Source organism: Ictalurus furcatus, chromosome 8 (assembly GCF_023375685.1).
Source record: "Ictalurus furcatus strain D&B chromosome 8, Billie_1.0, whole genome shotgun sequence".
NCBI classification, from domain to species: Eukaryota; Metazoa; Chordata; class Actinopteri; order Siluriformes; family Ictaluridae; genus Ictalurus; species Ictalurus furcatus.
The window spans coordinates 10294-37954 of record NC_071262.1 but is presented as its reverse complement, the minus strand read 5'-3'; the positions used below and the strand labels follow the sequence as shown (position 1 = coordinate 37954).

General features: G+C 37.2%; 1 protein-coding gene across 2 annotated transcripts in view; it reads left to right on the top strand.

Annotated features, from left to right (window-relative positions):
* The window catches only part of LOC128611136 (anoctamin-1), a 41473-nt gene extending 17896 nt beyond the window's left edge, over positions 1-23577 (top strand). For both annotated transcript variants that reach the window (XM_053630434.1, XM_053630433.1), the window contains 16 exons: positions 336-400; positions 629-763; positions 6558-6718; positions 9104-9186; positions 9858-9932; positions 10057-10131; positions 11497-11698; positions 13901-14012; positions 14105-14162; positions 14306-14406; positions 14821-14963; positions 16497-16649; positions 17551-17603; positions 19349-19533; positions 19732-19837; positions 20508-23577. In XM_053630434.1, the coding sequence (XP_053486409.1) occupies positions 336-400; positions 629-763; positions 6558-6718; positions 9104-9186; positions 9858-9932; positions 10057-10131; positions 11497-11698; positions 13901-14012; positions 14105-14162; positions 14306-14406; positions 14821-14963; positions 16497-16649; positions 17551-17603; positions 19349-19533; positions 19732-19837; positions 20508-20738 (1938 nt within the window). In that variant the 3' untranslated portion in view covers positions 20739-23577. The remainder of the gene's footprint in view (positions 1-335; positions 401-628; positions 764-6557; positions 6719-9103; positions 9187-9857; positions 9933-10056; positions 10132-11496; positions 11699-13900; positions 14013-14104; positions 14163-14305; positions 14407-14820; positions 14964-16496; positions 16650-17550; positions 17604-19348; positions 19534-19731; positions 19838-20507) is intronic.
* Positions 23578-27661: the final 4084 nt, after the last annotated feature.

Genomic DNA, 27661 nt, shown 5'->3' with positions numbered 1-27661 from the left:
CTCGCTTCTCATGTCGGCATCTAAATTGTTTGCATAGAACTGCAGCTCCTCTGATCAGAACGGTTAAAAACCTCACAAAAGATGAGACATCTGAATGCAAGTCAAAAGGCATTGATTCCAATAGGTCCAAAAGTCATACAATGTTCAGCAACAGGGGAGACAAATACAAAAACAAACATAGCACAAGAAAGTACACATCCTAGTTTTTTTTGTATAAAACAGATTACAAGGCCATTAACAGTAAAATATGTAATATAATAACAATAATAATGCTAATAATTTACTTTCTGTAATTACTGTGTGTGCGTGCGCGTGTGTGCGCGTGTGCATTTTAGCTGCTGTATGAAGAGTGGGCGAGTTACAGTGTGTTTTATAAATACCAACCCATTGGCCTGATCAGGTAATAAAGTACAATTATAGTATAATTCTTCTTCTTCCTCTTCTTCTTCTTCTTATTAAAGTTATAACATAATTGTTATATTTATATATTATGTTTTTAGATAGGAGTGCTGGTAAAATTGTTAAATTCCTGTATAGAAAAAGTAATTTATTAGCATTCATATATGCAAAAATATTCACGCTGATCTGTCTCACTCATAACCACACCCAACTGCCATTTTCCCTACAGGAAGTACTTTGGGGAGAAGATCGGTCTGTACTTTGCCTGGCTGGGAGTTTACACTCAAATGCTGATTCCTGCCTCTCTGGTGGGAGTGTTTGTGTTTCTGTATGGCTGTGTTACCGTTGATGACGACATCCCCAGGTCAGTGTTAATATAATTATTTGCCTTAAACACCAACACTAATTAAATTCAGTTCAGTTTTATTAGTACAGCGTGTTTAACAGTGGACATTGTCTCAGAGCAGCGTTACAGAAATATATAAATTCAGGATATAGATTTTAAATGTATGAATTTATCACTAATGAGCAGCCAGAGGCGACGGTGGTGAGGAAAAACTCCCAGACAGGAACCAGACTCAAAAGGGAACCCATCCTCAATCGGGTGACATCGGATAATGTGATTATAAATAAATACACCCCTTCTGTAAATGTGCTAATACTACATGCTCAAATAGTGCAGTTGTGTAAGCAGGAAATTCATTACAGTTTCTACATGAAGTCTGTTGTGTTGAACTTCTCCACTGGTCACTGATGGAGACTCGAGTGCAGAACTGTTTGTGGTGATTGTAGTGCTAAAGCTATCATAGTATATCTGTTCATATGAACTGAGGTCCAAAGCATCTTTATGGTGTTTAAGTGGAACCATCCTCAGTAATCTCAGTGATCTTTAGTCTGCACCATGTGGGACATCCTCAGCAGTAGCATGTGACGTCCAACTATCAGGACATCAGGATGGATCAGGCAGGTCCGGAGAGCAGAAGGGGTTAAGATCACTGGCATCTCAGGAGTATCATGTGTAGCTCGACAGTGTGAGAGGGAAAGAGAGAGAGAGGGAAAGAGAGAGAGAGAGATTATTAGGTATGGTTATTGTCCTGTAATGGTTAAGGACAGTGTACTGTGTGTGAGTGAAAGCAGGGACTCTGACAAGACTAGCTATGATATCATAACTAAAAGGGAGAACCAGAAGGGAACACAGACATGAGGGCTCCCTGGGACACTCCACCAGACACTCCACCATCAACACACCTGGGTGAAGCTGTGAAAGTGGGAAAGCGACAGCATCCAAACATCCCAGTTCACCACAACACTGTATACCTGTGATCCTCTAGATCTGCTCCTTTACCTAAGAACAAAACTGTTCACTAAAAGCTTGAGTAAACAAATACATCTTCAGTCTGGACTTAAACACAGACTGTGTTTGAGTCCCGAACACTAATTGGAAGGCTGTTCCATAACTGTGGGGCTTTGTAAGAGAAAGCTCTTCCCCCTGTTGTAGCCTTCACTATTCGACACAATTATTAGTCCTAAATTGCCCCGTCCCAACTTTTTTGGAATGTGTTGCATGCATCAATTTCAAAATAAACGTTTACGTTCAAAAAAATATGCAGTTGATTAGTTAAAACATCAAATACCCCGTCTTTTATATATTTTTTGTTTAAATACAAGTCAAAGTACATTTTACACATTTACTCCTCCTTGTTTTTATTAGCATTTTACATACTGTCTGAACTTTTTCGGAATTGGGGTTGTAATATGCAGACTGTGCTGTCATTCTCTGTTTCTTTTTATTCTTTTTGTCTATCGTTCTTACCTTTTTATGTTTCATGCAGAACATCTGAGAGACAAGTTATTTCCTGTTATCATTTATGTTTTATCCATGATAAACAGTCATTCCCTCACCAGCCTCTCCTTCTCTCTCTCTCCTTCTCTCTCTCTCCTGCAGTCTATTTAGAACAGTGTGTTAGGAAGTGTAGCTCCAGCTCTGCTGTGTGACAGGTCTGTCTGCAGTGGCCCTCTTTATGGCCAGACTGTGTTCACTGAGTCTGTACATCGTCAGGGCTTTTCTGAGCGTTCTGCCTCAGAGAGTAGTGAGGTATGGAGCTGAGGTGTATTCATGTTTAAGGGCCAGACTACATTGAAGATTGTTTTGTGATTTGGCTATTTTTTTCCGTTGTGTGATTTATTTATCTTTTGGTCATTTAAAATTTGATTGGGGTTAATTTTAGTCATTACAGTATAACTACACAATTACAGCTACAACTGTCCTATGGCTATTTGGTGTTTGTAATAATATCAGGGTTTAAACCAGTGACCTGTAGAACCAGCAGGCATAGAGTACTCGAGTTAAAACAGTTGTTTCTCAACAAGGACTCAGGGTAGAGACAGCACAACTACAAACAGTGTTTCCATCTCCACATGTTGTACTGTTCTTCTACTACAGCACTACTATTTATACAATGACTAAGGCACTCTAGCGCCCCTAGCAGTGTGGTAGAAAATTACACACTTACTTCACAGCCCAGTAACAGGCTTGTGTCTGTTATAGTTATTCCTTACTTCAGTCTACACTGCCGGCTGAACTCTACTCTGAGTATGAGCCATACAATTAAATCATGAATTTGAGCAAATCTCTCACTGTCTCGCTGTCAATGTGTTGCCAAGAAGAACTGTAATTAACAAACATATTAGTTATAACACTGAGTGTCCATATAGAAACTTGGAGTTGAGAGAATAGAAATTAAGCGTTAATACAAATAGTGGCAATTTTAAAGAAGCCCAATAAAAACCAAACGGAAGACAAACATGGATGTGTGTGTGTATGTGTGTGTGTGTGTGTGTGTGTGTGTGTGTGTACTTATAGCAGCTCGTCTCGATGGTCAGTGTGTCTCTGAGTCTGTATTTTGTCAGCATGCGTCTGTGTTGGTGTTCAGTCACTCTCTGTCTCTCTCTTTCTCTTACACACATGCGCTCTCTCTCCCGTCTCAGTCTCTCTCTAATTGACATGAACAGGGAGCTTCAATTGTCACGTCTCAAAATAACACATTAGCACACAGACATGTTTCTCGTTATTGTTCTGTGTGAGCAGACCGTCATTCACACTCTCACCAACCTCCTGCAGCGCGTACTGTTTACATGGCAACTGTGTGTGTGTGTGTGTGTGTGTGTGTGTGATTAGTCAGGACACCCCGGCCAAGTTCACACCGCCTCAATGCAAAAACACACTTGGTAGGTAGAGAGAACAATTACAAAACACTTTTGCATGGGTTACACAATGAAAACACACACAAACTTGCACACACACATGCACAGTGCACCATATATAACCAATTATAACTGTCTATAGCCATGTACAACTGTCTATAACAGTTTATAACCATCTATAACAGAGTGTAACTTAGAAACTATTTTCTAAAAGTTTCTAAATGTGTATAATGCCCTATAATTGTATATAACAGTCTAGAATCACCTTTACCATTCTAATTGCCTATCTACAACCATCTATAAAAACCTACAAAAGACTTGACCAACTATAAGAGCTTATAACAGTTTATGACCATCTGTAAAAGCCTTTTAAAACAGTGGATGGATGGATGGATATTACTGATCCTGTGAAGGAAATTGTTGTTACAGCAGCATAAAGAATAACAATAAAATTAGAAACAGAACTGCAGATCTACAAAAACACACTGAATATAAAATAAAGATATGTACACCATCAAAAAGAGTAATAGCAATAAATAAAAGAAAACGGAGCAATAAAATCAGGTGTGCAAAAATGGCAGTGAATAATATGTACAACATAGGTATGACATAAACAGTGTGTACAGATGGTTGTGCAGTAGTGTGTTCACTTATCACACGGAGATGAGCTCTTTGTACAGTGTTATGGTGAAAGGTAAGAATGATTTCCTAAGACATTCTTCATGACAGCGGCGCTGAACGAGTCTGTTGGAAAATGAGCTTTGCTGTCTTTGTAGTGTGTCATGAAGCGGGTGAGGTGGATTGTCCACAATGGAGAGCAGTTTGTTTAATGACCTCCTACTTCTCACCGACTCAAACGTCTCCAGGTTCTGTCCAATGATGACCATCTATAAGAGCCTATAAGAATCTGTAACCATCTTTGAGTCTATAACTATCTACACCTGTCTGTAGCAGTTTAACAGTCTAAATTTTGCATGTTAAAAAGTTTGGACACCCTACTAAGTCACTACTTAACAATACATCCTTTACAAAAAGTGTTTACGTGGTCTGATATCTGGCAGTCAACTACGAATCTTTCTATTCTTGTTGAACGAATTTTCACCCACGCTTCCTTGCAGAACATTTCTAGTTATAAAAGAGTTTGGACCATCTTGCATGCACAGCATGATTAAGATCTACACACAGATTTTCAATGATGTTCAAGATGGAGGACTGTGAGGGCCAGAGGTGGGCCAGAGGTGGGCCGAGTGGCCAAAAAATGTACTCCAGTACAAGTAAAACTACTTATAAAAATAATTACTCAAGTAACCATAAAAGTAATAATGTTAATAATAACTTGAATAAAAGTAATAAGTATCCAATGAGAAGAAGACTCAAGTAGTAAGTTACTAGTTACTTTGGATCTGATTATAATGAAGGGAAAATCCTGAATCTCAGACTACATGGAGAACTGTAAGTCACACCTCTCCCTGAAAGTCTGTTCTGTTTATATGATATAAAATATCAATTATCTCCAAATGGAAAAACTCTGCACAGTAGTGAACCTTCCCTGAAGTGGTTGACCTTCCAAAATTCCTCCAAGAGCACAGCGACTACTCATGCAGGAAGTCACAAAAGAACCAAGGAAAATATCAAAGGACCTACAGGCCTTTCTTGCATCAATAAAGGTCACTGTTCATGACTCCACTATCAGAAAGACACTGGGGGAAAACGGCTCCATGGAAGAGTGGTGAGGTGAAAACCACTGCTAACCCAGAAGAACATTAAGACTCGTCTGAATTTCAACAAAACACACCTTCATGATCTGGAACTGTTTGAACGGAAGACAGGGGTCCCGTTACATCTGATGTAAACCAAACAACGCATTCCACAAAAAGATCATCATACCTATGGTGAAGCATGCTGGAGGTAGTGTGATGGTGTGGGGATGCTCTGCTGCTTCAGGGCCTGGACAACTTGCAGTAATTGAGGGAAGCATGAATTCTGCTCTCTACCAGAAAATCCTAAAGGAGAATGTCCGGTCTTCAGTCCGTAAGTTGAAACTCAAACACAACTGGATTCTGCAGCAAGACAATGATCCAAAGTGTAGGAGTAATTCCTAGTCCTAGAAGTAAGTGAAAGGCCAATTAGTTTTTCACATGGGTGATAGGTGTTGGATAACTTTTTGCTTCAATAAAAAGTAAATAAAAACTGTATTGTGTGTTTACTCAGGTTGCCTTTTTTTATGTTGTATTTCGTTTAAAGATCTAAAACTATTTAGTACGAGATATACACAAAAACAGAAGAAATCAGCAATACTTTTTCACAGCACTGTAACTTGCAGTGAAATGAAATCCTGGCCTACTCCTCTTTAGACTGTGCATTTAAATAACTAAATTAAATATTTACAGGAATGTGCTAAAAATAGTACTGTACAAAATATGCAGTTATGTTACATGTATAACGATACAAAGTGCAGTGTGCAGAGATTCAAAATGTTATTTTAAAAGAGTTTGCTACAGCGGTTGTGTTTACTTCTTTTCAGTAAGCATTCACCTGTAACTGCCTGTTCAGTGCAGATTGTTTTAAATGCTCCACTGATGATGAGTCTACAATAAATAATGCATCTCAGGTCATTTCTTTGTATAATTGCCTTTGCAAGGTGACACACACACACACACACACACACACACACACACACAGATACAAAAAAAAGTTCAGTTTCTCTGTCCACTCACCTGCTTCGGATATGTTTGGGGTTTCTTTTGCATTCATTTCAAGAAAAAATATTACATTGAAAGGGTGAATATTTATTTTGTTATTATTTAGTTAATTTAAGGTTTTTTCCCCTTCTAATTAATCCATTCTATTAGTGATTATTATTGGTCATTTTTAAAGTGTCTGCAAAAAAAACTTATAACTGTCTGTCTCTCTGCATCTCCCCCTGTCACCATCTCTGCCTGTCTGTCTGTCAGTATGGAGATCTGTGATGGCCGGAGAAACATCACCATGTGTCCTCTATGTGATGGAGTTTGTGGTTTCTGGAATCTGAGCACAGCGTGTGGAACAGCAAGAGCCAGTCACCTGTTCGACAATCCAGCCACCGTCTTCTTCTCCATCTTCATGGCCCTGTGGGGTGAGAACACACACACACACACACACACACAAATATATATATATATATATATATATATATATATATATATATATATATATATATATATATATATATATATACACTTTTTCAGATGAGCATAGATTTAGGATAAATCTTGGATATACACACATTTAAATTTTTACTTTATACACAAACTTGAACTCAGGCTCTAAGGGAAATGTTATTCATGTTCTTCATGTTCCAGGTGACAATTTGCATCATTATTATGCAGCTTTGTAATGAAGACTGAGTCTAAATTAGCTCCTTTTCATCATTTACTCTTGACATGTGATCATGTCTGGAATTAAAAAGTTAATAATTGATAATTTCTCTCTAATTTTAGGATTTTTATTTCCTGCAGCAGAAGGTGTAATAAGAAATGCCAATATTTCTGCTCATTAATTTCCACCTTCATGTAAATCAAGCCTTCAATTAGTTTAAATAATTATTCTATGTTTGTATTTATAGATGCAGTGTGTAAAGTTTAACGTGTTTTTATACCTTAAAAAGACTTTGCAATTGTATGGTGCAATGGAGCCATTAGAACTTAGCTTCGCCCCTTTTAGAAATAGAGCTGCTCCTTCTCCAAAGAGTAATGTTAACAAATGAAGGCGGAGTCTGTTTGGGTGAAAGAAGAAGACTCTCAGTGTTTTTCTTCATTTGGTTTGACTGAGCAAACACAGTGTTATGCACATTTTTATTAGGGGGGCAATAAATATTAGGGGGTATTCTTCTTCTTCTTCTTCTTCTTCTACTTCTTCTTTTTCTTCTGCAGCTCAAAGAACCATCTGGTAAAAAGTTGTGAAATTTGGCACGCTGATTGGGGAGGGTCTAAGAAATATTCTGACCAAAATTGGGCCAAATGCTGCCAACCCTCATTTTGTTCCAGCGCCACTTACTGGTATAAAGTTACAATAACATGCTTAAAATGCTTTCATCTAAGTGTCATTTTGGCTACTCCTCCTCCAAATTTTGTCCAATCTTCAGCAAATTTGGCTCACATCACCTCTCTAAACTTGTATAAAGTGGGAAAAGACGCCTGGACTGATGAGGAAAAAAACCCCATAAATACCTTTATTTTATACCGATATTTTTAAACTGCAAGAAGAAAAAAAAGTTCATGTCAGAGCAGTAGCAATCATGACCACAGGTCACAGCAGCAATGCCACCCTGCTGCCCATTTGTTCATCTAGACATTTCCTCCTACAGTCAGATGATTCCACCACTGGCTGTGGCCAAAACCTACACATCATGAGTGAAATTACAAATCATTCTTCAATCCCTTCGCCTAAAGTTATGGCCCTGCTTTCATGTAAGTGCTTAGACAACAATTATAGCACGTCTGTGAATGTGCGGCTCACCAAGTCTGGGTGCTTGGCACCCGAAAATGCTGCTGTGAGCTTTAATAATAATAATAATAATAATAATAATAATAATAACAATAATAACAATAATAATAATAATTATTATTATTATTCCTTTTGAAAATTTGTACTGTTTTCATGGGTCATACTTTTTTGACGTCCAACTACAAAATTTGGCTTAGACAGAGGTGCTATATGGGACTCGGAAGCTTGTGCTTTTGTAAAAAATCAGAATTACATTTGCCATGTAGCGATGCTCCAGAATTAGGTTTTCCCCCTAGGAATGGGTTAGGGATAGGGGAATGTTAAGTTAACCTATAGAGGAACGTGGAATAGAAAGAGAACACAGATTATTAGGTCTGCTCTTTTACTGTAATGGTTAAAGAAAATGTACATTGTGTGTAGAGTGCAAGCAGGCACTCTGACAATACTAGCATAACTAAAAAGTGAGAGCCAGAAGGTAATGCAGACATGAGGACGCCCTGGGACATAATGCAGCCAGTCACTCCACCATCAACAAACTTGGGTGAAGGTGTGAAAGTTGGGTGACAGCATCCAAACATCCCAAAACACTATATACACATGAGCCCTCCAGATCTGCCCTTTACCTAGGAGCTTGAGTAAACAAATATGTTTTCAGTCTGGACTTAAACCCTGAGACTGTGTCTGAGTTCCGAACACTAATTGGAAGGCTGTTCCATAACAGTGGGGCTTTGTAAGAGAAAGCTCTTCTCCCTGCTGTAGCCTTCACTATTCCAGGTACCAACAAATATCCTGCACCTTCTGATGGAAGTAGGCATGGCAGATCATAAAAGACCAAAAGTTCACCTGGGTACTGTGGCGCGAGACCGTTCAGTGCTTTATAGGTCAATAGTAGTTTTTTATAATCAACCCTTGTAAGCGGTAGCTACTGCAGTCAGAGAGGCAGGAGGTAATGCAGTTATTCTGACAAAAAGGGTCATTTGGTGTAGGTTTTAGCGTGTGTGTGTGTGCGTTTCAGCTGCGTTCTTCATGGAGCATTGGAAGCGGAGGCAGATGCGTTTGAACTATGAATGGGACCTGACAGGATTTGAGGAGGAGGAGGTGAGATCACACCTCGAAAACTTAAAAATTATCCATTTACATCACTCTTACATGAAATATATACACGTATACATATATAAATATAGAAATATTAACTCACAGTACTGTAATGTTATATTATATTATATTGTCTAGAATAGAATATTAGCTATTATAATAATCTATATTTATTTTATATAAATATCTATATAGAAAGCTGTAGTAAATGATAAACATAAATTTAATAATTTATTTTGTCCCTCTCCACCACTGGTGTGTGTAGGAAGCACAGAAGGTTTGAAACATTTTCAGCTTTAACACCTCTTTAATGATCTGTCCATTTTTCCCTCTCAGACTTTTTCCTCTAGCTTGTTCAGCCTCTTTCTCTCAAACACAAACACTTTCTTAATTAATAACAAAGATCCACGCTAAAGCACTAATACACAATCCTCTAAACTCACACACTCAAACACTGGCATGCATGAGCACACACACACACACACACACACACACACACACACACACATACATATATATATATTCTGCTGACTCAGCTTCCTTATTCACCCTGTGTTGTGTGTGTGTGTGTGTGAGTGAGAGAGAGAGAGAGAGAGAGAGAGAGAGAGAGAGAGGGAGATGGAGAGAGAGAGAGAGGGAGAGAGAGAAGCCTCACAGTGTTTCTCCTGTTTCAGGATCACCCGAGAGCCGAGTATGAGTTCAGAGTTGTGCAGAAATCCCTCAAGAAAGAACAGAAAAAGTCCAAAAAGGTCAAATGTAGTTAGTTACTGTACAAGCATTAGTTCATGTAGCATAAACCTTTAGATGTTTTAATTCAGATTATTTTCTCTGCGTGTAAACACAATGAGTGAAGAGGATTATTTTCTTTTCCAGACTGAGAAAGAGAAGCTGACGTGTAAAGACAGATGTCCTGCTTATATGACAAATTTAGTGATGATGCTTTTAATGGTGAGTCTATTTCTCTCTCTCTCCTTCACACACACACACACACACACAGAGTTCCAATAAGAACCAATTAAACACAGTTTGTGGATTGAAGATTATTATAGAACTTTATGCTCAGATGAGAGTTGACAGACGGCCTCAGATTATCTTCAAGCATTATTCCAAAAGGCCTGGTCTTTGCTTATATACTCAATGGCAAACTGTAGTCTTGCTCTAATGTTCTTTTTAGACAGCAAAGGCACGCCTCCCATGCAGTTCAAATGTGTGATTGTAGAAGCATGCACTTTGACACCAACAGTGCCAAGACTTACTAGCAGATCCTGTGATGAAATTTTGGGGTTCTTGGAGACTTCTTTTTGCATCGGACGGTCTGCTCTTGGGCTGAGTTTGCTGGGACGGACGGTCGTGGACTAATCGGCAGTCGTTTGAAATCTGCGCCATCTGTAGATGATTTTCCCTACAGATTTTCCTTGGATGATGAATTTCATAATTTAGAGATTTTTTAAATCCCTTACCAGACTCATGGGCATCCATAACTATTTTCTGAACCCTTTAGATCTTGGCATGATGACACCACACACCACAATAATAAAGGGAACACCAGACACTGGATATGAGAAGGGTATAAATAAGACCGGTTCCACCTGCACTCCCTAAGCAGGTTCTAATCACTGGCACCCGATCTTCAACACCTGATTCTAATTTTATGGATTTGAAGGTGTGATAAATGTAGGGGTGTTCTTGTGAATTAAAATTGTGAAAATTACTACAAAATGTCAATTTTATGTGTCATTTGACTGTAAAAAAAAGGTAAAAAAAAAAAAAATAGACACGAGATATTAGAGAATATTCAATTCAGTCTAATAAAATACAATGAAATTCAATTTTATTCATGAAGTTATCTAATCAGACAGCAGCACAATGCAAACGTGCTTTTTGTGTTCCAGAATATCAGCAGTTATTGAAATACTTAAATGGCACATCTGGCACCAACAACCATGTCACAGTTAACAATTTTTCTCTATTCTAATGTTTGATGTGAACATTAACGGAAGCTCTTGACCTGATTAAATGTTTGGCTGATTAGATAACTACACGAGTACAGGTGTACAGGTGTTCCTATTAAAGTGGACAGTGAGTGTGTTTGTGTGTGTGCGTGTGTATATAATATATATTACGGATAATGAAGGAACATCTGTGAAACTGAACATTACATGTTTTATTAATAGAATTTGCATTTATTTGTTCTCATTTTGTGCCAAAGGTGTGCAGACGTTTGACAAAATAATGGCTTATTAGTGTTGTGTGTTTAGTTGTAGTGAGTAAAAAAAAACTTTAAGAAAATGAATATTTTTATCTGTAAAACAGATTGGGGTGACGTTTGCTATCGTGTTTGGCGTGATTTTGTACCGAATTTCCACCACATGGGCGCTGCACATGAGCTCAAACCCGACAACACGCTCTAATGTTCGTCTCACTGTCAAAGCCACGGCAGCCATCATCAACCTGGTGGTCATCCTCATCCTGGATGAGGTGTACGGTGCCGTAGCACGCTGGCTAACGACACTCGGTCAGTTGCCACTCCTTCACTTCATTACTGCATGTACTGTATAACCATATAAATATATTAGTATATAAACATATTAATATATAAATATAATGATGTAAAAATATATTACTGTTACTGTATCATCATGTAGTTGTGATGATGGTTATGGCAGTTTATGTCGCATGCTGATTTTCATGCACTCTCATTTAGCTCATGTTTTATGTTGTATGTTACTATATGTAAAATCTGTATCTAAATATTACACCCTGGACAAAACTGCTTTTTTGAAATGCTGTTACCTCAAGGTGTATCAAAACATTTGTTCTAAACATGACAAAACATATGCTAACTAAAGTACACAACTGTAAGTACTAGGGCTGGACGATATGACCTAGAATCAAAATCTCGTTTAATTGAATATTTTACCTTTTACAATTACATTTAATAACTATTACGATTAATGAATGATTATTTTGGTGTCTCTTTTTTGCCCTCATAGTTTACTGACTAGGTTTGTACTGTAAATATGTTCAACTATTAAAGGTGGGATATTTTTTTCTAATGAAAGCATGCATTTCTTATCTTTTTGATTTTAAAATAATTGAAGGAAACAAAAACTATTAAACTATATAAACTATGGTCCTACTTGAGCAGAGATCAGATGTGGCTGCAAAGTGCAGACTTCAGTTCAGCAGCTACATTTTTATGACATGTTTTGTACATGTTGGGCAGAGAGCTTTACCAAGGTGTTTAAACTAACTGTGCTCCACTGTCGCTATGGGAGTCATATCTTTCGCGATGTAGTAACAAATGGCGTCAGTTATTTCTTTCCATCTTCTTGAATCCTTTTCATATTGTGTAGCATTTTTTAAATGCTTGTGTTATCGACACCTGCTTTATGAAGGCACTTGTTGCTGTCCCTGCCCGGTCCCCACCCTGGCCCCACCCTCATGTTTACCATGGCACTGCTATAGAACTTAACATAAACTGTTACAACAATTCACAACAGCATATGAGTGTACCAGGACAAAGCCAATGAAATGCAGTTATCATCTAACCAGAAGTGCAAATAACAATGTAGCATTGCTCTTATTCATGTCAACTTACAGAAGTGTTTTGTAGTCTCTATCAAAAATACTTCCTCATGGAGGGCGTGTGGTGCAGTGTGGGGTGTGATAAGTGCTTTAAGGTAGTTGGGTGCTGTTTCATTTTTTGGCTTTGCAGGCAAGTATCATTGTTTTAAATCTGTTGTGGACAGCTACAGGAAGCCAGTGAAGAGAGCACAGTAATGGTGTGATTTGGCAACAGCTGTGTTCTGGATTAATTTGAGGGGGTCAGATGCGCAGGGGATGACAAGGACCATGAACAAGCACCTGAGTGGCCTCTGTGGTAGAAATGGCTGGATCATGCTAATGTTGTAGAGGAGAAGCCTGCATGAGTGAGTCAGTTTAGCAGTGTGAGGTGAGATGGACAGTTGGCTGTGCTTGGTAATCCAAGGTTGTGTGCAGTGACAGAGCCAATCATCTCCTTTCCATTTCTGGTATCCACCACACTAAGGTCCAAGCGGTGCAGGGAGCAGCCACTCGGTTCAGTAGCACAGTCGGGTATGTTGGGCCATAGCAAAGTTTCTATGAAACAACACACAGCATACCCTCAGTTTCATGTTCTGAGTAGATGTGGCAGTGAAGTTTGTCCAGTTTGTTTTCGAGAGACTGGATGTTAGCCAACAGAATGCTAGGCAGAGTGGGCTGGATAGGATGCTGGTGTAGTCACACCAGGGTGCCATTATACCTCCCTCTTTTCCTTCTGGAGGCCTGAGAGAATTTTTAGTTTATTTGTATGTCGCATTTAGGTGTGCACCATTGTTTGTTGCATTTGCTGAATTTCGGAGGATGTCTTGTGGTATTACCAGAGGTTTTAGGCCACTGGAAAAAGTCTTGACAATGTCCAATAAAGACAGACGATCATGCTGCATAGAAGTAGCAGATTCACAGAGGAAAAAGTGCAAAAAACAACAATGTGACATACAAATAAACTAAACATTTGTATGGAGCAGCGCATAGCATGTTGCCGTAGGGTGGTGCCATCTTGGATGTGGTATTTGGAGCTTTAGTTATGTTATTTGGTTGCAGTTATAGAAAATAAACCAGCACTGTTCCAGATTTTTCTTCTGTTCATGTGTAATGTTATGTTTACATTAATGTTTAATGTTTACATTTTCAGAGGTACCAAAAACGGACAAAAGCTTTGAGGAACGACTGATCTTCAAAACGTTCATCCTAAAGTTTTTTAATGCATTTACTCCAATTATATACATCGCCTTCTTCAGAGGGAGGTGAGTGTCATGCTGTTACCACATTATTATTATTATTATTATTATTATTATTATTATTATTATGCTGTTCATTTTTTTCTGTCATTCTGCAGGCTTGTTGGTCGTCCTGGCAGCTACATTTATGTCTTTCAATCCTACCGCATGGAGGAGGTGAACATATTACACACACATACACACATACACACATGTACACACACACACACACACACACACACACACACACACACCCCAACTGTCTAGTGACACAAAAGGAGCAGTAATGTGTGTGTGGGTGTGTGTGTGTGTGTGTGCAGTGTGCGCATGGTGGTTGTCTGATGGAGCTTTGCATTCAGCTCAGTATCACCATGTTGGGAAAACAACTAATTCAGAACAACCTATTTGAAATCGGCATTCCGTGAGTACACACACACACACACACACACACACTGTTTCATGGATCCCACTTCTACACATATTATATAAGGTATACTGGAGTATAATTATATCACATTATAATTACATTACAATAGAATTATTTTAGAATAGAATTAGGACACATTAGAATACAGTAGAATCATTGTATGTAATGTAGCCAGTATGTAATTAAATTATTGTTGTTATTTTTTAGATGAAGCAATATGCAAAATATTTTTTTGCACAAACAGAAATCTTTTGTTTGTTTTATAATGAAAACTTGTAGAAGTTTATCAAATACATTCATGACAAAATTACCCTGATTTTCTATGTTTAATTAAAAAAGGAAAAATACAGTTGTGTGTGTGTGTGTGTGTGTGTGTGTGTGTGTGTGTGTATGTGTGTTTCTCCACAGTAAATTGAAGAAGCTGATTCGCTACATTAAGTCAAAACGCAGTGCATTTCAGGAGGAGGAGCGAGAAAAAACACTGCAGCGCTACGAGACCGACTTTTTCCTTGAACCATTTTCAGGCCTCACACCAGAGTACATGGAGATGAGTGAGTGTGTGTGTGTATGTGTGTGTGTGTGTGTGTGTGTGTGTGTGTGTAGTATCCAAGTTAAGTTATTCACTGAACAATGAATGAGACTTGGGTATAATCTATTTATTTTCTGTTAATTTTGGCTATCCAAGTGAGACCATCAACAACAATATTCAGGTATCAGTTCGGTACCATTCACAGCAATCTCACTGCATTCAGGCATTTTGACTAGCCATGTGGGCCATCCTCAGCAACAATGAGTGATGCTCTCGTGAAGGAGGCTCCAAGTGGAAGTAGAGAATCAAAATGGATCAGGCAGGTCAGAAGGGCAGAAGGAGTCAGGATCACCAGCATCTCATTAGGCTGCAGGAGGAACATCCTGTAGCATGTGAGGGAGAGAGAGAGAGAGAGAGAACAGAATATTATATACGCTTTTGTCCTGTAGTGGTTTAAGGGTATGTACTCTACAGTGACACAGGACTAGCTTTGACAGTAAAACTAAAAGCAAGAGCCAGAAGGTAAGACAGAGATGAGGGTGTCCTGAGACATAAAACAAGCAGCCACTCCACCATCAACCTGAGTGAAACCTGAGTGTACCTGTAAAACTGTACAGTCACTGACCTGATCTGTTTGATGTGGTAGCATGGTGTGGTGCATATATTAAGACTTATTTTAAATGAGATGAGATAATGATCTGCTCCAGCCTGTGGAAGTGTGACTGTTTTCTATATGTAATCCAAACGTTAGTGTTAAATCAAGCATTATGAGTGGGTCCTGTTACATTCTGATTAACCATATTCAGAATACAGTCTGTAAATAATAATTAGGTGAATTGATTGAGTAGATTTAATTTGTGTGGCTATAAATGTTATGTTAGTTCCACTGAGTTAAATTCATGTCCATGTTTTTGTGGAATGCTTAGATTATCATTATATATAACTTTGATGCCTCCTCCTCTGCCAGTTAGACGAGGGTGATGTATAAAACTGTATTAGGGAACACTTGCTTCATTTAATGCTACATATCAATTTGGTCTCATCCAAGTTTCCATTAAACACAGTATATAACATCTCTGATTACTATAACAATAATACTTTATATGTAAGAGATCTAATATTTCTATCCATCCATCCATCCTCCGTACCGCTTATCCTTCCGGGATCTAATATTTAGCAAACCTAACTTCAGATCAAAGGTACATTTTTGTTTAGCTTGGGGAACAGACAGTCTCACTATTTTGGAAACTGAGTGATGACTCAAGGCAGATAGCAGAGGGTCAGATTAGCCTTTTTGTCTGCTCCATGGCTTTGGCTCTGGATTGTCACTGATTAACTAGGCCTGTTCTGAGAAATCAGAGTAGCACCTTCCAGAGTGGGATGGATACTGCCCTGCCCGTAAAGGACAGCCTTGCATTCAAAATGACTTCAAATGTTTCTAAAGCCCACATTGTTTTCGGAACACCACATCCACAACACAGACCTTCACTGGTTCAGCGACCATAATCTGCTGTCATTTGTAACTGTGTGTAATATTTATTGTTATTGTGTGCAGTTATCCAGTTTGGTTTTGTGACACTGTTTGTGGCGTCATTTCCATTGGCGCCACTTTTTGCTCTGCTCAACAACATCATTGAAATCCGTCTTGATGCTAAAAAGTTCGTAGCAGAGATCCGGAGGCCTGTGGCAGCGCGAGCAAAAGACATTGGTGTGTATAGCTTACCATGTGACCATTTCATCCTGAAATTAGACTGCTTTGTTTAATTTCGTATTTACTAATGTCATTTTTAGAAGTGGCATGAAACTCATTGAAACTTTACACTTTAGTAGCAGTTATTTTATATGTAATGTTTTCTGTGTGCTTTTATTTCTGTAACAAATCCAGGGAGGTGGATGCAAGTGCAGATAAGCTCTATTAAATAAACAACTAACAAACAAAAAAAAGGCAGGGAAAGAATTAAAATCTAGCAAAACCAACCAAAATCAAGAAAATCTATGACAGGAAAAACATACGAGATACAGACTTCTAAGGGAAACAAATCCTAAGCAACTAATTGGAGAAACTATAGAATGTAAGTAGAAACAGGAGAAATACAACTCAGGTGAGTACAAACACAGTAAATAAGCCAGACAAAAAGAAATTGAGTGAGGGTGCCCTCTGGTGGGGGAGATGGTCCACGGTGGACATGACAATTTACAATGTGTGTGAGCAGATGTATTAATTATTATTATTATTACTCACTTGTCAGCCCCAGTAGTTTAATAATTAATATGAATGAGAATAAATAGCTGGTGCGATTATTTCCCAACCCACCATGTCTTCTTTACAGCCTCCTGATGTTAAATGGCATCTAACTGCAGTATGAGGATTTTAAAAGTCCAGTAGCAGATTTGTAGCTACAAAGCAAACGTGGATACATTATTTTCCAGACATGATTATCTGTACCAGTGGAGTACATCATTAGAGCTCTGTTAGCTCTAGTAGTTACATATGAAAAATACTGCTGTAGTGGTGTATCAGAAGTACACAAGACAGAAAAATACAGTTTTAGTAGATATTGTTTCCTAAAAGAGTATTTTTATCACGTTGTACTACTGTTTGGTTTCAGGTATCTGGTACAACATTCTCCGAGGTGTGGCCAAAATTGCAGTTATTGTCAATGTAAGCATTTTAAGTTTCTTCAATTAAAGCTGTTTAGGTTTCTTCAAATAAACACGGTGTCCCCCGAAAAAAACTAAGTTGATATTTTATATATATATATATATATATTTAACACTCTTGCTGGATGCTTTACCACTTTATTTCTGAACATATGGCAACTTTTGTTAATATTCTTTACGTTCTTCTTTTTATTATTGTTGTTGTTGTTGTTGTTGTTGTTTTGTATTCAGGGTGAGGAAAACAGCTGCTTTAATTTTCCTTCATTTATAACTCTGTGTTTTTACAAATGAGTACATTTTAGAGGCTTTTAAAAACTGTTTTGGCTTTTTTTCCCCCTATCGTGACTCATTTCAGAATAAAACACCAAACTTGGTCATTTTTAATCTGACTATGTCTGGAACATTTTATTTACTATAATATAAGGTATTTTATCTCACTGGAAGGTGTTCACTCTCCCTTTTTTCTTACCAATTTTATTACATGCTGAACTTGGAATTTCAATTATTTTATCTGCAGTAACCTTATCTTTTATTTATGTTTTCTACATGAGCCAGAACGCCGGCATTTAGTTCTATTTTTGGCCGAGTGTCATGCTGCCCAACTTTCCTACTTAAATAATCCAAGTCATTTTTTTCGAACACTGCTTTGCACAACATTTTTTGGGGGTGAATCTTTTTGACACAGGTTTTATTTTTGTTATATAAAGCAGTTATTGTCTGAATATGACATTCTAACTTTCAGGATTCATTTCTGAGAAGAAAAGCACCTAGAGTAAAAACTAACACATATATTACAATAATCTTAAAAAGGATGTGTATTTAATCTGCACATTACATCTTTTTGTTAGTTTGAAGATTGTTAATAGCTTATTTACAAAATCAATTTTAAAAAATCCTTTCATTGCATTTTAATGCTCTTAATTGCTTTGATAGCTTTGCTTACCATTAAATGTCTGATAGGATTTATTTCAAATATGCTGAATGTCCCATGAGTCAAAATTTTAATTAATTATATATATATATATATATATATATATATATATATATATTTAATTTAGTTAACTGATTATTTTTGTGTTTTTACTATTACATGTTCTTTATTTCAGTGTTTGTACTTCACAATACATGTTTTATTCATGGTATAACCATTAACCATTTATATGTAATCATATTTCTTTTTTTAACCATACATTAATGTTGTCACACAAATAGTAAAACACTTGAGAGGGATTTGAATGAAAACCTGAACTAACACAGCCTTACTAAGAGTTGTGCCTAAAATAATGGCACTCCAGGTTCTAATGACTTACATTTATCTCGTTTATACAACTGAGCAATTGAGCATTAAGGGCCTTGCTCAAGGGCCCAACAGGGGTAGCTTGGCAGTGCTGGGGCTTGAACTCACAACCTTCTGATCAGTAACCCAGAGCCTTTAACCACTGAGCCACCACTGTCCATAAATAGCATAATTTAACTCATAATAACAGATTAATTCATGTCCTGCCCCACATTTAAAGACAACATGAAACTGAAATAATAAAGCATTTCTGTTCCTTATTGTGTCATAATCATGACATGATAATATGATGAGTCAATATTCCTATGTCCCTCTGCACATGCATACTGATGTGGTCAAAAACAGAAGAGGTTTAGATCAGGAGACAGGAAAACTTCATTGGATTTTAATGTAAAATTATCCAGATGTGGTATATTAACAGGGATTCATGTGTTTTGCATGTGTCTCAGGCCTTTGTCATCTCCTTCACCTCTGACTTCGTCCCCCGGCTGGTGTATCAGTACACGTACAGTGCTGATGGCTCCATGCATGGCTTCGTTAATCACACGCTCTCACACTTCAACGTCAGTCACTTCCAGAATGGCACAGGGCCTGTCGACTCGCTCTATGCCGGCTTTCAGGTGGAAATCTGCAGGTAACCGGGGAATTAGTCACGCCTACTCTCACTTACTCAGGCTTCTTCAGACTCATTCATATTTTTTAAGGCTCATTAATTTTAATCCAGTTTATGAGATGTTAAGCTTAATAACTGTTAATAAACATCAAAAATGTGAGTAAGTGATGAGTACAGAGGTGTGTGTGTGTGTGTGTGTGTGTGTGTGTGTGTGTGTAGGTATAAAGATTACAGAGAACCTCCATGGTCATCAACTCCGTATCAGGTCTCTAAAGAGTTTTGGGCCGTTTTAGCCGCCAGACTCGCCTTCGTCATCGTCTTTCAGGTCTGTGTGTGTGTCTGTGTGTGCGTATCAGAGGCCACAAACACACCATTTAGCTACATGTGGATATTTCTTTACTTAACATAGTTTTTGTTTTCATATATGTGTAAAGTCCAGAATTATTGGCACCCTTCATGAAAAAATAAGTAAAATCAATGATGTATGTAATGACATTTTAATCACTGTGTTGGTCTGGCTGTGTGCTTGCCGTGTGTAAGATCATGAATCCAATTCTGAAACTTATTTATAACATTCCTGATTGTGCCCGAAGGTAGTTTTTATTTTATGATAAAACAATTTTGTAATGTGTATAACTTCATATTAGATCAAAAGCAAGAACAGATATTTTTTTTTGAATCAACTTTAGGAAAATTATTTTTCCGAAGGATAACAATTTGTATGAATGGTAAATCCTCCGTAACGTTGGCAATAATTCTGGTATATATGATTTTGAGAGAAAACAATATTTTAAAAGTAGTTTTTCTAGTTTGAGAGATACTTTTTAAACATTTTGTATCATTTATTTATTTTAACAGTGTGTCTATAATTATGAAGTTGTTTTAAAGTCTGCCTTTGATTTGGTATTAATAACAGTCAATGTAGTGTCAATATTCTGATAAATATGGAAAAATATTAGATGTTGACCCTCTTTCTCTCACCTTCACATGTGCAGAACGTAGTGATGCTGATGAGTGACATTGTAGACTGGATCATCCCAGACATCCCTAAAGACATCAGCATTCAGATCCACAAGGAGAAGATCCTGATGGTAGATCTGTTCATGAAGGAGGAGAAGGGGAAGAATTTGACCATTGGAGATGACAAAGCAAAAGAAAACAACTTGAAACATAGTCCTGTCCTCCACCCGAGACCTCTCACACACACTCAGAGCAATTGCTACTAAGGTGTGCACACGGGTTAGTGTGTGTGTGTGTGTGTGTGTGTGTCATGACATTCCACAGTTTACTCTTTCGTTGGTCTTTTGGAGGATTTTGTTCTCTATAAATTTTATTAATGAAATTAATAACCAATCACATTTTATCACAACCACAATGTGACTTTTAATTAGTAAGATGAATTAATAATTGGTCTTTTTTTTTGCAGAGCAAAGTTCTTTTTTGTTTTTAAAGTGCCCTTGTCCACTTCCCCTTGGTTGTAGCCCCTTGTCAGCCATCTAAATAGTCATTAAGGGTTTTTGATGAGGGATCAATGCAACATCAGTGTAGAGTTTAGGAGCTGTACTACAGAAACATCCTTATAATTTAGTCATTCATGTTCAGTAACTCCATTATCCTGTGCAGGGTCATGGTTCAACATGTGATAAAACATCCTTATATTAAATCTTAAATTAAAAGTTGATTTGTAAAGAAATGAAATTGAAACGACAGAAGGAAATCATGTTATAATATAGGAATCAGAACCTCTTATTTCTCTTGCATCTTACCAAGCAACTGCTGAGGTTTACATAAACAACGTTAAAACATTAAAGATACAGTTAAAAAAAATCTTTTGTGATGCAGATCTGGCAACCGTGACCATAGCACATACATCATAAACATGTTTGTCACTTTTCACATGAAACAGATTGAACAAAATAAACTTCTGATAATTGCTTAATGTTACAGCTGCCAAAGCTATCGTTGATAAGAAGAATATAATACAAATTTAAATAACACTTTTGCATGAAGATGGTTATTTTGTAGTGAAATTACAGTAAAACTAGTAGAAAAAATAATCCTCTTTTGTTTTCAACTAACAAACATCTGAGTAGAGTGAACATGCACTTACTAAACACTTACTATTCTGTAATAACTAAAGTTTAAAGGTTGCCGTGGTTACTGAAGAGGTAAGATATCAGAGTTGTTTCCGGATGTTCCTGTCATACAGCTCACAAAGTATAAACTTGTCCTCCAAAAAAGGAGTGAAAATAAACAGTTCCAAGCCAGGTTCAGATTAGGGTTTTATCTCACATGATGCTACTGTACTCAGCTAGTGACTTAGCCATGTTAGCAGAAGTCAGCAAGTGTGAGTTAAAAACGTGATTAAAGAACAGAGTTGGGTTGTGTGGAAGAGAGATTCTCCTGGGCTGAAACACACTTTTCAGAAAACTTTTTAGAACAATATGATTAAAATTCTACTGTAAATATTCTAAATATTTATGTTGATCCATAAAATCCAAACTCTAACAGTTCAAATTAAATCTTGTTTAAATGACAAAGTCCTCACTCCAGATTGAACTAAAGCCATACTGCAAGTCCGTCAACACTGTGGACCATGAAACAACTCATTTCTCTGTTTATTTCTATATAATCAGAGATGTTTAATATGTAACCACACAGCTGTACACATCTGCTTTGCCAGTGTATTGGAGTTTTGAATGTTGACTTTAGATTATAATTTTTTTTACAGTAATGATCCAGAGGCATAATAAGTGCCAGATGTATGAGTTTCAAACAAGAAATATGGCAATGGTTTTATTAGACATTTTTTCTATATCAAAATCATAAACAGTATCCAAACAGCTGGTTTCTTTTACAATATGGATCATATATTCAGCCAAGAATAAAATGTCCACAATGTCCCTTCATCTCCAATGTAGAGGCATGGGTATTGTTTGAAATTTGCTTTTTACTACAGTGTATGAGAGTTGTAATGAATAGGCATTGTGTAAATGTTCATGCATAAATAACACTTATTTCATATAAAAAATTTGTCTGTATTACAAGTGAAATATGCAGTTATATATTCTTCTAGATCACTTATAAAGTACAGATCCACCAGTGTGAATTTTGGCATTTATTGTAGATTTTATCTTGCCTAAAACATTTTATGAAAATATGACTGTATTTGAAAAGGTTAGTAATTTTATGTAATGACTGTGATAGCATGTAAGGAGTATGACAGCATTTTTCTGCAACCACAAACTTTTAGCATACATACCTAGAGGAGAAATGTTTATAGCCACATCTAAAGTAAGACTGTTGTATAATCGCCTTTGCAAAATGACTGCACCAAGATCAGGAGGAAAACTTTCCCCATTGTCCAAGTGATTGTTTCTGGCATGTTTGTCTTGTTTGTGTTTGTGTAGAAGAATTAATCATTATTTATGTATATTTTTGTTGCTGTTATGGAAAGGATGTCATTAGCAAATGTTTATTTAAATATTCATTGACAAAATTAACACTGAATTCCACCTTTAGATTTTAGGCCACACCCTTACTTGAGACTGATACTGGTAAAGGGACACTGTAGATCTTTTATTTTTGCCTAAAATGTTTATAATAATTCAATAGTAATCATTTATTTATAATTTTATCTATACATTTCTGGCATCAAAAAGAAATTCAGCATCTATCCTGAAATATTCACACCTGTGCAGTGCAGTAAAATCACACACACTTTCACCTGTTGAAATGAGGTTTTCATCCACTTCAGCAAACTGCCTCAGGAGCTCCAGTGATGAATGAGGAGTTATTATAAAGTTTATTTTCTTTCTTTCTTTCTTCTTTTTTTTAAAAAAATTATGTTTACATTTATTTGTCTATACTGGATCTGAAGTAGTAATAACATTTCTTCCTCTGATTGCCTTATCAGAAAAACGCAGTGTATGTTAGGCCTCTTTTATAGTACTGTGCATTTCATAATATCATACTGCAATGTAATGAGAATTAATCTTGTAATTCTAGAATTCTATAATAGACATGCAATAGAAACATTTTTAAAAAATTACAAATAAAGCCTAAAATTAAGCTGTGGTCTTGTGGACTGTATGTTAAACCAGACTGTCAATTTGACTGCGATGTTTTACTGTAAAACCTTGAGCTGTTGTAGCCACTATAACGACCATCACATGATTCATCCTGTTGCTGAAATCAAAGGTAAAATCCAATGATTGATAGCGACCAATGAGTAACCTATAAATAAGATTCTTTCATTGGCGAAATAATGTTTGAACTATTGTGCAGAATTTGTGTAAATGTAAAGCGAATAATTTTTTTATTTATTTCTATTTTAAAAGAATTTAATTTGGCCATGCATTTACAAAAAGAAAACACAACACACATTATACGCAAACTAGAATAAAATCCGTATGAGCCCAAACAACAATTTAACCAGGTACATTTCAGTATAATACATGAAAACAAATAAAATCCATAAAAATAAATTAATTGGACCTGGACAGAAGAGGATGTGGTTGAATGTGAAAGTTTCATTATTAGGGAACCTGTGCAGTGTAAAGGTGTGAGACAGCGCAGAGGCTCTCTAAAGGAGGAAGCACTTTTCTGTGTAAATTTATACAACGTTCCATCTCTGTGTCGCTCCACTTCCTCTGGCTGATGAAACACTAAACAAACGAATGTCTTTAGAAGCCCTGAAGTGTTTTAACCTTACTGAGTGAATGATCTTTTTTATTTAGTCTGCTTTTGTTATTTTTTGGATGGGAGAGTGTATTTATAACAGCGGTACAGTTCACCTTCACCAACTTCCAGTCTTAATGGCTCCTTTGTTCAGTTCTCTCCATTATGGCCAAGCTGTCAGGATGGGTTTCACATGAACAAGAAATTATTTGTTCTGTGTTCCTTTTGCTCATTTTGCTGTGATTGACCTTTATTGGTGTTAAAAGAACAATGAAATGCCCACAATGTTCCTGACACTGCATGCTTCTTTAGTTTTGCACTGGAGCTATGAGCCAAATGCAGCTAACAAGTAATGGAAGTTTATAACCATCAGTTTAGCATGGTGCATTGTGTGCGTAACTCCTCCAACACTGACATTTCCTCAGTTGCAGTTGTGGAGTTATTCAGTGTCTCAATGTGAAATCACACATTGCAAAATATAAAACCGTATATTGTATTATCTTAAAGCTATTTATGTCACCACATTGCTCAGCATGAAATGAGAAATATTTTAGTTAAATGTAATTTTGATCAGACTTATTCCACATGGTCTATCTGACCCATGTTCCTGATCATTTTAATCTGACCAGTCCAACATCATCTTATTGCCACAACTTATACATCTACTACAAAGCAATTGACAAATTCCTTGTAAGGTTTCTCACCTTACTTAGGCAGAAAAATTCTTTCCAATTCTGATTTGGAATTGCTGTTAAATGGCTTTGGCACCCCCTACTGTTTGCAGCCTTATCTAAATAAAGTACTACCTCTGGCTGTGACTAAAGGGACACTGAAAAAAAAAAAACCTCTGTACAGTAATATTGCATGGTAGATTTTGTGTTAATAAATAATACTAAATACATACTACCATATTAAATTGAGGGTTTTCACAGTCTGATATTGAGATGCTGTCTGGGCCAGCTGTTTTTCATGGGTTTATTTTCCTGAAAATCTTAGCCACATCTGCAGATGAGACTGTGAATGGTGGGGCATAGAATTAACTGAACTGGTGTGATGTGGCTGTCAATGATCGCATACTTGCCTTGATAGTCTGTGATATTTTGCAATCTCTGCCACATGCGCCAGGTGTCAGCGGTGGTGTAGTGACACTCCAGCCTGTATTATATTGTCTCTTGGCATACCTTATGGGGCTTCAAAGCTCATGTCTAGCCTTCTTGTAGTCCCTGGCATTACCTGAGACAAATGCAGTGGAGCGGGCATGCAGCATGGATGGGACCTCACAGTTTAATATTGGAATATGTGACTTACTAACACTGAAGGGGTGTTTATTATTACCCATGTGTGTCCTGTTGGATTGATTGTTTAAATGATAAATAGCTCTGAAAAGCTACTCTTGGTTGTAGTCTTTAGTTTCACCTGTGAAAACTGCATTTGTTGTTAAAAAGGATAAGCCAACATGAAGACAATAGAGCTGTCCATGGGAGAAAAGCAAGTCATTTTGAAGATGAGAAAAGAGGGGAAATCAATCACACATTGCACAAACATTGGCCACAGCCAATACAACAATTTGGACTGTTCTGACAAAGAAAGAAACCACTGGTGTACTGAGCAACAAACACTGAAAGGGTTGCATATGGAAATCAACAACAGCAGCTTATGACACACACAATGTGAGAGCTGTGAAGAAAACCCCCAAAACAATAGTGACATCACTTACAATCTCCACAGGGTGAGGGTAAAGGTCTCACAAGCCACTGTTTGAAGAAGAAATATAGGGGTCATACCACAAGATGCAAACCACTCATCAGCAGTAAGTAAGTAAGTAAGCCAGTAGTTATTGATGATGTAACTCATGATGGTAGCAGCAGAATAAATTCAGAAGTTTACAGGAACAATTTGTCTGCCAATTGACAGAGAAATTAATTCAAATTAATCAGGAAGAACGTCATCATATTTCCATTCAAAATTGGCATGTGAAAAAGGACCATGATCCTGTGTAGTGAATATTGAAAAGGTGCTGTGAATAATTATAAACGCTACAAATAATAATTAGCTTTTTGCTTACCCTAACTCGAACCCTGACCCGAACTCTAATTTTAAAAAGGGGGGGCAAAAACCGAAGCCCCACCTCTAAGGGTGACTCGCCCTGGGCCAGATCTGGACAGGCATCCTTCATAGGGCACACCCTGAACTAGTGTTTGTGAAAAACACACAGGGAAATGGATAAAAGATACCCACTGAAATCAGAAGCACTGCACATCAAAACCCTTTCTTCTAAACACAAGTCTCACAGACAGTAGGTGAAAAAGCGGATTGTGATTCTCTGAAAAAGATAATTATGCGCAGCACTAAATTACTTTATATTCGAGACAGAAAGAATCATGAGCCTGCTCCATTTACAACTTTGAATCCAAATATCTCGTAACCACTTGCACACGGTTTTCTTTTACTTACACATTAGAACCCTCTCTTTCCGATAATAACACATGTATAGGACTTAGGAGCTTTCTAATATTTTTTAGAATCTACCATAACCAGAAACACCATTCCTAGCAATGACTTGGCTTGACACAGCCACTCACACTCCAAGCCGGGAGTAGTAGTACATCAGTAGAAGCCTGATTACTTCCTGAATTTACTCTGCTGGAGTAAGGTAAGGAAGGAAGCTGTTGACACATGCTTAAGCCCAGGGGACACAATCCAGTAGAAGCTTGATGGCTTCCCGAAGGGTTCCAACTCCTTGTGAGGTGAAACAGGTAGGGAAGTCATCCACTGGGTTGCTACCTGGCCAGGGCCATCTGGAGGTCATGTATTGCACAGTATCTCCAGACCCCTGCTTTAGCTAGAGAGGACCTAGCCAGTCAACCTGGATACCTTGTGTTGTTAACAAAAGGTTGCTTGGCAGAAGATATTTAGGCATTTTTAGCTGGATTGACCTAGTCGCAAGCTCTGTTCGGGTACCTCAGGAAACCTTGCGGTGTTATCAAGATTCATTTTGGTCAGAGCAAGGTCCTGGGTCCACTAGGACAGCACGCAGTTGGGTGGTCTGAGGCCAAGCGACCTTAAACGGGGCCAAGTCTTCTATCTGGTGGTTTAGCACTGCTCATACACCAGTCCATTGTGCACCATACTTTACAGCAATTGGACATTTTTTTTTAAATTGACGACCAGGTTAAAAATGTATTAAAAGTAAAAAAAAAAAAATTGAAGTCTAAATCTGAATAAATAAATAAATTAACTAGAAAAATTAGATGGTATAATTTGAAAAAGCGCTTTACTAATGTAATGGATTGGCTTTAAAATTTTTAGAAATAACCTACTCCTAAAAACTAACTATTATAGTTAAACAATAGAAGGAAAAATAGATGGAATCTTAAGTAATCAAACTAACATAAAAGTGCCTCTTTACAATATTCATAGTTCAAAGCTCTTTACAAATACCATCGATTAGCCACACAGAAGTTGGCAT